This window comes from Lotus japonicus, chromosome 4, assembly GCF_012489685.1.
Source record: "Lotus japonicus ecotype B-129 chromosome 4, LjGifu_v1.2".
Classification (NCBI taxonomy): domain Eukaryota; kingdom Viridiplantae; phylum Streptophyta; class Magnoliopsida; order Fabales; family Fabaceae; genus Lotus; species Lotus japonicus.
In genome coordinates, this window is record NC_080044.1 from 82,738,736 (window position 1) to 82,751,431 (window position 12,696).

General features: G+C 33.4%; 1 protein-coding gene across 1 annotated transcript; it reads right to left on the reverse strand.

The window, feature by feature from the left end:
* Window positions 1–2,137: 2,137 nt before the first annotated feature.
* LOC130714808 (plasmodesmata-located protein 6) lies at window positions 2,138–5,111 on the reverse strand. The gene is made up of 3 exons (XM_057564755.1): window positions 4,063–5,111; window positions 2,493–2,618; window positions 2,138–2,417 (listed from the first exon to the last, which is right to left on the reverse strand). The coding sequence occupies exons 1-3, from the start codon at window positions 4,790–4,792 to the stop codon at window positions 2,404–2,406; spliced, it is 870 nt and encodes a 289-aa protein (XP_057420738.1). The 5' UTR covers window positions 4,793–5,111; the 3' UTR covers window positions 2,138–2,403.
* Between the last annotated feature and the right edge of the window lie 7,585 nt (window positions 5,112–12,696).

A 12,696-nucleotide genomic window follows, 5' to 3' on the forward strand; every position in this document is an offset into this window, starting at 1 on the left:
TACATGTTTAGTCATTATTTAGTGTATTAAAGTGGTGCCTTTTAGTTAGGTAGTTCCTTCGTCAATTCAATTCCATTCTTCCCCTATATTCCTAATTTCCTCTAGTTTAGTTGAATTGATTGAATTAGCAGCTAGGCCTAATTACACATCGCTTATCTTTTCACGACTAAATTTTGTGACTTTTAAAAACAATTATCATGTATTTTCTATTACTTGATCTTATTCTGCATATTAGTCATGGCTAAATCCTACATTATTTTTCAGTGATGTTTTTTGGACAAACATCCATTCTCATATGCAGATTACTGGTCTCTGACCGCTATAATCTGCATGTTTATTAACAGAAGTTGAAGACCTCGCCAAACTTTTGTTTTTTTACTTTGGCTTCATAAGGTTGGAATCTTCGATTGATAACATAATTATATTATCATCTACTTGTTCATTATTTTAATAAGTCCTTGCTTACACTTGCCTTTACTGTGCTATATTATACCACTTTGTTCAGTGTAATCATATGTATACTTCCTTTATCAATTTATTAATAATACAAGCATTAGATAGGATATACAATGAATCATGTACATGACATAGATTTATAATTGTCACGTTTTGGTATCGCATGTCCTGTATTTTGTTCGAGGAAAGAGAGACAAATAGCGTTTCATAATCAAGGTTTAGTAACAGGATTAATAAAGTAATCATGTTAAGTATTGCCAAGGATTAGATAGCTGAAAACAGAGTTCCTATATAGTGAACTCAAAAAGCTCTGGATGATGGAGGAGAAAGATAAAGTAAGAGAGAAGATTCTGGAGGGATTTCATGAACTTTTGTTTAATAAAAAGATCATGGTCCTATAATTGTTGGTACTTTATACAATTATCTAGTTCACCCTGTCTTTTTAATTAGTGACATGTTGGTCCTTTACTTCTTATAAAATACTAGAGTGATGATGATCCTTCTATACTCATTGCAAGATAAAAATTTGGCTCCATATATTGATACTACCCGGCAATGGCATCAAGGTGATGTTATGCATCTACAAGGTTCAAGGGCTAAGACTGTAATATTTTTTTAGATTACATGAGAGACTATATCTATAATTCAGGAGCAGAGTTCTTTGGGATCAGACTGTGTATTTTTTGGGTAAACTTAGCAGCTTAGGGTATTTGACTAGAATGGACGAGGTCAGAAAATGGGCGGAGTCACAAATGGGTTGATGGGGTGAAGCTTGAGGAAGACGGGTGGATGAAGCTAAAAAAAAGAACACTAAGCCTTAATGATTGTGGCATAGTTTCTCGTGAGCTTGTGGACTGGAATAGACAATTCGGGTTAAAGAGAATTAAGTGCGAGCCTAGCTTGTCAAGATGACTTGAAGATGTTGAGTTAATACTTCTAGAGCAGGCAACCTGAATTTTCACGTGTGACTTGAATCAAAACACGCGAATTGAACTACTTATTTGTACCATGTGCCTTGTTACAAAATTGTTAAAGCTTAGATATCTTTATCTTTGAATATGTGAAAGGCACACTACCTCCCCAATCTGCACTTGGAGCCACATCATGAGGGGGCGGTTACGCATTTCATTGGGATTTCAATGCATATAGGGGCGAATTGTAATGTGGTGTCCACACGATCACTTAAATACTAAAAGACTATGTTATGAATTCTCTCTTTATATTTAGCTTGGCGTCTCTTAAATTCACTTTATGAACGTGTACACTAATCCCTCCTCATGGATCAGATTATCATGACATTGTGTATTTTGGTTCAACAATATCTGTTTATTAAAATGAGATGAAGAACTAGAATTCATTGGTTAACACCTGCACTAGCAAATAGCATCTGATGTAATTAGAGTGACACAAACAGGGTAAAGAAGAACAATCGATAGACCAATAACTAGGTCATAAGTTGCCTATGATAACAAAATTGAGACATTGATTTGATAGAAATTTAACCATCCTTGTCTTAATCTAACTTTTTGGATGGAAAGTAAAGCTCGTCATTATGCTCTAACATAAAAAGTAAGCAAAAACTCTAATTATACCCATTAAATTAAAGGCTATAACATATCATGCTGCACTTTTCAAGTGTTCACTATTTGTACGCTGGAAAGTAAATAAGTGGACATAGAGAGAGTGGAACTGAGTATTTTCTCCTTATTGCAACCCGTTCTATAACTTGGGTCCAAGTTCAAGCAACTACTTGCATACACAACTTTCTATCTATACTTCACTGGCTTTCTTTATAAAAGAAAAACTTACAAAGATGAGAAAAAGAAGAATTTAATACAAAAAGGAAAGTTGAGACTGATACACTAGAGGAGTAGCAAAAGAGCCACTGAAACAAGTTATTTACCAGAGAACAAAAGTTCAATCCCAGTACTATTATGCACATATTGTTCATGATTTTCCACCTGCATAGTTCAGAAAAGAAAACATTATAACCTGTAACATGATTAAAGACATTTACATGTACCACAAAACCATACCTCTCTGCTTTTCGCACACCTTGGACAAGAAGGAAAGAAAAACGATGATTAGAGCAACCCCAGCAATTAGTCCAATTAATATGGCCAGTGTCTTCTCAATCTCATCGTCATTGTGATTGCTATCATCTAAATTGCAGAATTGATTAAGAAAATTAGACATCTCATGTTAATTAAGAAAGCTAGATACAATGAAATTATGTTCTGCTATGGTGATTTCTTATGCCCTGCATTTTGGCATTTTTTACATGTGCATGATTGCAATTAGATGTAATGTTTTCAGAATTTCTCTCAGCATATGAAAGGTTTTACTACCTCTGTTCCTTATTATAAGACCAATTTTGAGTGTTTTTCTTGTTCCTAAATATAAGTCCATTTACAATATCAATGAAGCATTAATGATTTTTTCTCAAAACTATCCTCATATTTATTTTACAAATTTATTACTTGTAACTACTTTTCTTAATCTAAGAGAATTGGGTAAAATTGACTTATAAATAGGAACGGAGGGAGTAATTATTTAATTTGCTGTTATAATTTTTACTTAAAATAAATTCCTTCAAAATTATTGAAGATACCAAGCTATTATCTTAAACATCACATCTAGAAAACAGAGATAATTTATCATCATATCTACCTTATTGTATATGCTATTTATATTTTGTTAATACTTTTCAGGGACGATGAAAAATGATGATATCATTTCACGGATCATGATCACTCTTTTTCAACATAGGATTCTTCATTAAAATCAAAGGGTCGCATTCATTGTCAAATAGATGTTACTGGAATGTTTGTATATTTATTCAACCACAAAAGGGAACCAAAATATAATAGACAAAGCAATTTTTTCCCTTATCTCCTTTTTCCCTTTTATATCTCCTCGTTTGTTGAGCAAAAAGATAACTTTTTACTAAAGAATGGATAGTGGAAGCATAATTGAAAATTCATATGCACAACTTCTTAATCAGCAAAATTTGAGTAAGAAATTTGCTTTGTGTAAATTTTTTTTTTGACAGCATAAATAAAAAATTATCGGTGAAACATACAAGTTCTAGCAACATCCTTTAGAGATATATTATTGCATTGCAATAGTTATGAAAGTTGTGTGTCTAAAAGCTGTCACGTGAAATGTATATATGTATGTATGATCATTTAAATAAAAAAGTTTTGAACATAATTCTCATTTTTCATGCCTACTTCCATACCCTTGTCACATGGGGAGTCACAGCTTGTAAGCAAAAGTTCAAAACAAAGCAAAGTCATTTCTTACTAATTTATTAATGATAAAAAGCTTCATGCAGGGTTATTAGTTGTAAATTATTTTCACACAAGTACCCAATAAAGTCATAAATTTATTTTTATTTTAATTAAAGTGTAAAAAAATGTAATCATTATCCTATGAGGCATAATGTAATTGGATATAGTACAGATTCATTAATCTCTTAATTAATTACTACTACTATCTATAAGAAATTAAAGGATTAGTAATGCACAAGCAAATAGTACCATGACCGAAAGTCATAAAATGTCATAAAGCACCGCCGCGTACGGCGGAGGAGGAACCGCTTACCGTCACTGTGGCGCGAGTGATCCCCACCTTCGGAGTAGCGCGCGTAGCACTTTGCCAAGTACATCTCCCCCCATGTGGAGGCCCCACACTCAGTTTTCAACCGTTGGATCGACTCAGAGAGACAATCCTGGCACTCGGAGGGACTCAAATCCCCGGTGCACTGCGCCGCACCCTGAAAATCCCCATAGGCGCTGATCCTCCACGTCCTGTAAACCCCATCCGACGTCTGTAAATACGCCAGCACAGCATCCCTCCGGGTCAACGCATCAGAAGTCAACCCAATCGACGGTCCACATTTCTTCACAACCATAGTCTTGTCCTCCACCCCAAGAAACTTAACGTTGTCGTACTTGACGAAACACCCCTCCAGCTGCAACGCGCCGCCGCGCACGGCGGAGCAGAGGGTGCCGAGTTGGCTTACCGCGCGCGCCACGCAGTGGTAGCACTGGTCGTTGTTGAGGTCCCCACGGCACTGGTAGAGGCCGTAGAGGGTGTCGCCGGAGCCGGCGGTGGCCGGGACGGTGAAGTTGTTGTAGTTGGTGAAGGAGGCTGAGTTGACGAGGGAGGTGAGGAGCGAGTTGACACCGGTTTCGTAGACGGGGTCGGAAACCGGCGTGTTCTTGGGCTGAGAGCAACCGCCGAAGATGAAAGTGTCTATTGATGATGAAGTTGAAGGGGTTGTGATGGCTGAGAGTGTGAGAATGAAGAGGAGACGAAGAAGAAGAACCATGTTTGTGGTTGTTTTGTGAAAGTGTGTGTGTGTGAGTATGATGAGATAGTGAAATATGAATGATTCTGAGGAAGGTTTTGATTTGATGATGTGAGAAAATTATATTGAATGATTCTGATGATGGATGTATAGCATGCACTAGCAGGTGACAAATTAAAGTTGTTTGTTGTTGTGTGAATTTGGGAGAATGTGTTGTAGTGATGGTTGCTTTGAGGAGAATTTACGTAAGGGAGTCAGGAAGGAAGTGAGGAAGTTGAGGTAAGGAGAAGAGTGTATGATTGTGGGAACAATTCAAAAGCAGAGTGGATGGATGAATTGCTACTATATATGGTTAAAGTTATGCTACCTTAATAGTATAAATGTATAATGTGACTAGCTACCTCTACACAATATCTTTTTCCTTATTATGCATTCTTAAAAAGAGAAATAATATTGTTCCTATTGTTAATTGTGCTCACTCTTTTGTATTAAGTTGTATGTGAAAATTCAAAATAATCTAGTTAGGAAAGTTAGTACTCTGACCAAAATGTAGATGTTCTGAGTCAAATTGTTCTTATTGTAATTGTGGACACTATTTTGCTTTCAACTTTTGTGGACACTATTTTGCTTTCAACTTTTGGGGATGGGGTTTGGGTTGAGTTAATTGGTAGTGTTGTACTGAAGGAACTAATTAAACAAAAAGTTGAAGTCAAAAAATGGTTAAGGGGGCTGGTGATGGTTGACTACAAAGGCATCTAAAGAAAGGTGAGAAATGGGGTCCGGTTTATACCTACTACTACTACGACAACTGCGTCATTAGGTGGAAAGCCACCCTTAAACAGTTACTACGATCAAGGTTATGTAATTGCACTACTTCCATTCCATCATGATGCTTGATTTTTGAACTCAATTGAGATTGATGAAACCTTCAAATTCAAAATCATGATATTGTAGCCGCAACTCATGATTTATAAGTTAAAACCTTCACAACTATTATGTTGAAGCGGAAACCACGAGTGAGGTATTAGATGTTCACTCGTCCCTAATTATGAGGTCGGAAATAAAACATATTTCGTGACCATCCGTTTCAGGAGTATTTGTGTCCAAAAGATTAATCACATGTTGATCGCAAGGGTTAAAAATGATTGTTTAAACTTGTTAGAATATAATATAAAATTGTTAATGTGGTTCTTACCCAATAGGTTAAGCTTTTGAGATAAGTAGTTGCTTGAAATGGTATCAGAGTCTCTATGACCCAGAGGTCTAGAGTTCGATATTTGCTTCCCTCACTTTCTAATTAAAAAGTAAAATTTAATTAAGTAAATGGTTGGTGGGCTTGTGTATTTATTCATGCTTCAAGCCCAAAGAGCTCTTACGTGAGAGAGCGTGTTAGAATATAAAATAAAACCGTTAATATAGCTTTTATCCAATAACTTAAGTTTTTGGAATAAGTGGTTGCTTGACAAAACTACTAAATTAAAAGTTTAATTTTTAGAAAATACACCCATAGAAGCGGCCTTTTACAACATTTTGTGTAAAAAAAATTGCCTCAATAGAAAATAGTCAAAATACACATGCTTAAGAAGAAAACTTATTACTACTCTGTTTTTTTTTAAAAGAGGAATGCAACTACTCTGTTTCATCATTCAAAATAGTACTACTAATTCTTCTTTATATTGTTATTTGATGACCATAGTAAAAGTGCCACGTTGTTGGATCTTGACACTACAAAATTGGAAATGTTGCTATCAATTTGATACTAAACTAAAATCACAAAAAAAAAGACATTTAACTAATAATTTATTTTTTGGGGAAAAAACTATACCACTTAGCTAGAGTAGATGGATCCTTTGTGTAAAGTGAAGCTGTTATCTAAGTGTCCATCGCAATCATCTATACAGACCACTGTTTTGTGTGAAGTTCTTGGTCATTCGATTTTCTTAATTTTGGGATGATAATAGATAATAAAAAAACTGCACTTTTCTCTGTGATTATATTCGGCTATTGACAGAAACAGTTTGTTTGAACATGACTAACCTAGTTGTGAAGGACCTAGCCTCTTAGGCATATCTGACAAATTTCCTTTAATTTCCTCTCCATCTTCCTTTTCTCTTAATAATTTCTTGGAAGTTAGGGCAGGAGTAGCTAATGTTAATTAAAAGATATTTAATTGACTTCAAAAAGATTAATTAAACCTGAGTAAGTATTATGGTGTGTGAGATTATATGAAGATGAAGCCGGTGATGGAGAAGGCGTACTATATTTCACCTTAGGTGGAAACTTGGTAGGAGGCACGGTAGATTCATGGTGTATCATATCCACCGAAGCCTATTGAGGCAAGTTTGCCTAACATAATATTTTAAGTGACGCCCTTCAAGTAATTGACTCAGCATACACGATTTTACTAAGGAGAATATTAACAATCTCTTCAAATGAGTATCTCATAATATTATTTGTGTCATTCCCACTCGTTGATACGTAATTATCATCAAATATCCCTGATAAGTCATAATATTTCAAATAACAATAATCAGAAGCATTTAACTGATGTACAAACCACACAAAAAAATGGCATCAAACAATTCATCATGGAGAGATCACAGAACTGCCTCAATACTAAGAACTTCATTAACTTCAATTAAGTGACATCAATGTTGCGGCAATGGTAATTCAAGTGGTTGATCAAAACGTTGTAGGTATTTGCAGCGTTTTCCCAACTGCCGCCGAAATACATTTGTAGCGGTTCGAACTGCTGCCAATTGCTAAAAAATTGCAGCAAAGTCAATTTTTATTGTAGTGCTTAGAGAGTCAATTATGTAAGAAGATAACAGAAATGCTGCATGTACCTCTGAACTTTGCTTTTTTCCTAATAAAAGAACAAATAGGCGTACATAATAAGGAAATAGACATTGTACAACCAAAATAGTTAATTAGTTTAAAGAATTATAGTTGCAAATTTACAGGATCTGCATCATTAGGGAAAGAAGTGGAGTGAGTTTTATTCAATTAAAGAGTGTATCCAAATATGAATGTATAAGTGAGCAATTGTAAAAATTGGTAAAACAATTAATAAGAAGTTAACATCTCACCATCGCAATTTCTAGCTGGCAACTCTAATTCCCCATCACCTGGGCCATGGTGACACCTCGTGAATGATCACGAAAATTATTTGAGGTAGATGGAGATATTTACTTTACTATTGATTTTTTTTGTTTTTTTGACACAGAGCATGTATTATTAGACTATTTATCTCGCAACAAATTAAGTTTATGATGATTCTGAAAACATCTCAATCATGACATCCTTTTATTGAATAAGAATCTATAGGCTTTGCAATTGATTGATGTTTACTAACTAAGGAGTGACACAAATTGATCCTGGATGGATATGATATTGTTAATTGAGTTAATTCTAGCTGGCAAAAAAACATGTCCTTTTTTTTCTTTGACGGCAAAACAGCAAATCATTTTTAAATAAATATGAAGGTAAAAAACTTATTTAGTCAGTTCTTATTATGCTGATTGTGAGACGATAAATTAATCTCATGACTGATTGTGAGATACTTTTATTATGATGAAAAATAAATATAAAATTGACTAATGCATGAGGCATTGCAAAAAGGAAAGTCATCAAGTTTCTTACGAGTAACAACTATTACGTTCATTTTTGGACTTTTACAAGCATTTTAACCTAAGAGTGAATGGAACTCTGCATAATGTTAATTAGGGTTAGACAAAGACATTTCTCCATCCATCTATGTACGCTATAGTGAGAAGCTTCGTAGCTATAATTGTTTTCCACAAAAGCCTCAATAGTCAATTCAAAGCCAAACTTGGTATTCAAAGCAAATGAAGTTGATTGATGAAGATTTAAGTAACACAAAGACTGACTAAAATTGACTACCATTTATAAAATTAAATTTCACACACCTGCGGAAGGACGAAGCCATTACAAATCCAGCTATTTGGTCTTCAAGCATGTGATGTGCTTTTGAAAATTATATGGCGTACTGACTAATTTGGTTATGTCGTTCAACAACAATATACTAGGAATACATAAAAAGGAGAGAAGACTTTTTTTCCTGAAATATTTGTGACGAGAACCTTCACATTCTAATACGGTTAGTACTCTTAATATTCACAAAATTCAAACTCAATATTTTACTTAAAAAGAAATCAAATATATATAAACCAACCATATGTTGGAACGAGGGAAGACTCTTAATTTATGCATATAATACATGTTTTTGTTATATGTGCACTATTACTAAATACATGTGTTCAGGCCGACCCAAATGATCATAAGACTAATATCATTTTAGACGACCCAAATGACTCACAATCGAGTGAACGTTGTGTTGGTGTCAAAACGGTCAAAAGCAAGATTTGTTTCGTATGATAGTTAGCCGAACAAAATTTAACCGGAACAATCAATAATATGAAGGATATGCCCAAACATGACCACTAACTTAAGAGTCATTCACGATGTCACTAAGGTTAAGTAGTGTTTTAACAACACTTCATACTAAATTCTATAAGTACAAATTTAATCGTTTAATTACGTATACATATGACCCATTTTACTTTTAAATATACTTACTTTGAGTTTCTCTCTTTAATATATGAGCTGACTTGAATATTATAGTATCTTTTATAAATACATTCTCCATCGTGCCCAACTGCAGACATTCCTCACACCACCGCATATTCTACCTACATTCATCACACTTGGACCAGTGGTATTCAGAACTTTTTTTTTTTGCATAGCACAATAATTCAGAACTCTATTTTTTGAAGAACAAGAGTATGTGTGGGTAAAATTGAGATAAACAAAAAATAATAATTTTAAACTGAAAAAAGACACTGTTTTATGTATTTTAGTACCATTAGAAGTTAAGGACGACAAAAAGTCACATACACGAGCATACCCTACAGCCAAAGGGAATGAGAGAAGAAGAAACAGTAAAACAGAGGTCACCTTCAATTGATAAAGAGCAGAACTTGGAAATTAATTGCAAGACACAACAAAAAGTGGAATTATATATATTTCATGAAAGATATCGCATAAATTACTTTAATATATAGACAAATATATAAAACAAATATATAAAGGAAGGGTAAAAAATAGATAACTTTAACATGTTTGAGCTGTCAAAAAAAGGAAAACATGTATGAGTTATAATTAAGTTTAATTTTGTAAAGAGTAAACCCTTATCACATATGTATCTTTTATCAATTTAGCTTTTTGAGGGATTGGTCCTTGGACTTTCCTCTCCCCAACTCATATGTTCTCCGGCTCTTATCATTTGAGCTATCATTCAAGGACTAGTTTTTCTAAACTAACTTTTATCAATTAAATTCTTAAAGTCTCAAAAAAAAGTTATCCTTTAACGCATTTAATATTATTAGTTATAAATAAATGTAGGGACAAATAAAATTATGGGTTTTTTTAAAAGTTTTTAAAGAATGTCTTTACCTGCTCAAAAAATTGTTGAATATCTCTCCTAACAAATGTCTTTTATGCAGTCGAATTTGTGTTATATCCTTACAGAGGTCTAACTTACTTATGACTAAATCAACTAAGAATTTAATTGACAAAATTTGTTTCTAAGGACTAATTAATTAATAAATAATGTTAATTAAAATGAGAATTTTAGTCATTTTTTCAAATGAATTTATAGTAAATATATAATTTTCTAATTAAATAATTAATGAGGCAGGGGCCCAGCCACCCTTCCCTTATATAATCTAATAATAGTCCTAAAAATTTTACATTTAACTTGATTATTTGATCTAGAAGGACATTAACCACACTCACATAAAGATACTACCCCTTGAATCTGATCTCATATCTAAGCTGCTATTCCACGAAAAAAGTTTAATGGAGGAGAAAATTCTGGCATATATCGATCAATAGCATTAAAAGCAGTGAAACCAACCCTCCCAACACGACTTGATTATTATTTGGCCTTCTTTTTAAACTTGTCTGGCGTTAAGAAATAAAATTTATTCATCATCACACAAGAACAAAATAAAGCGATGGCCTACAATATTTATATTGTTATCGGCACACAAAAAAGTAGGGATTTATTTTTTATGGATGTTTCTATTATAGACGTATACTTATTTTAAAATGTTATAAAAAAAATTGACCAGGGTACCATGAGAGTAGTGACTAATCATTTCACTACATATATTCGAAATTCGAAATAAGCAATAAACAATTGACTACAATATGTGATCTATCCTCATAGGCAAGGGTTGAATCTCATGTGTTTCATATTTAGTTTCCTATCTAGTCCATAGAAGGCACATACTCGAGACATTTTTTCTTCATAAAAAAGTATTATAAAATATAAACACACTTCATTGTAAAATGAAACGGCTAACCAAACGATTACATCATAAAGAAATCTTTTCTTTTCCTAAACCAAATTTATTTCCATTTTCCACTTTATATATCATTCATCTCAGATTTAATAATATAACTCTTAAATTTCAAAAATAATAATAACAATATAACTCTTAGTTAAAACATTTCATGACTTAAGCTATTGGATGAAGAAAGGTCGGTTTTATATTATATGACAAGACATTGTGGTTGAATTAGAGAAGTTGATTGATGCCTATGAATAAAATCATCTCCTATAATTGACTATATACAAAACAGAACTCCTCCAAACACGTCTAAACACAAACTTTATACATGGTCTAGTCATTTTATAAAAAACGACACATATAATACATTATACATCTCTTTCATACCGCCCTCGAATTGTGAGGGAGGAATCATATATATTTTTGTTTCCATGATTGAGTATTAATATCACCCTTCAAGACATGTAACATTCAACGTATTGTTTAAGCATCTTTCTCTCACACACTCACATGGTTGGGGAAGAGTTAGCATTGGATGTTCAATCAAAGAAAAAAGAAAAGCGAAAGAGCATTGCAAGAGGGAAGGAAGGTCACACCTCATGTTCAATAATGAAGCCAATGAATGATGTTTCATGCTCTCTCTGATATAATTTTTTGTTTATATTGCAATGTTTATTATAGGAAGTTATGAGGATTTTTGTCTTTGCCTTTTGATGTGCCACCACATGAGCATAACACTCCAACTCTAAATTAAGCTTTCTGCCTCAACTTCCGACCAAAAAAAAAGCCAAACTTCATTTTGCCCCTACAGATAAGGTTTTTGCATGAGTTAAAATGCTTTACTTTTTGCCTAAAATAAAATGCCACCAACCCCATAACCCAATTTGGCTTTGATTGGATATCTGTCCTGATTATACAAGTGGCCAACCTGATTGAAAAACCCCATGCTGCTTATTCTTAGCTCTAGATAAAACTTTGGATAGTGAGTATCCAGATCCAGGTGAAAGTGCCATTTGTAGCTTTATTGTTTGTTATTTGATGCTGATTTTAAATTAGCCCAGCAGGAATAACAGTATTACTAGAATGGCTATCCGTTTGGACTTTGGATACAAAGCAAGACTTATTGGAGGTAAATTAGGGAATTTTTCAGTAGATAAGTCTAATAAGCATGTATTTAAACAGGCTCACTGAGTTTGAGAAGTAGGTTATTTGTATAGTTGTATAAATTTTACATTTTACATTTGGGGTACATTCGGAAGAGGATATCTCATAGTATTTTTTAGTATAAGACTAAGGTGTTCAGTAAGCTATGAAATAGAACTACTTATAAGAGCTTATTTTATAAGCTTATCAAATTAGCTTTTAATTACAAGTACTCACATATCTACCAAAAATTTGAACTTAACTAATGAAATTATGATTAGGTTATTTTATAGCATATGCACTCGTGAAGTATTTGAAAGAACTTAAATAAATAGTTTGATACATCTATACGTTGCTATGAGTTTATTTCCTAAGCTACCCAATCTATTTTATGACCAATCTATT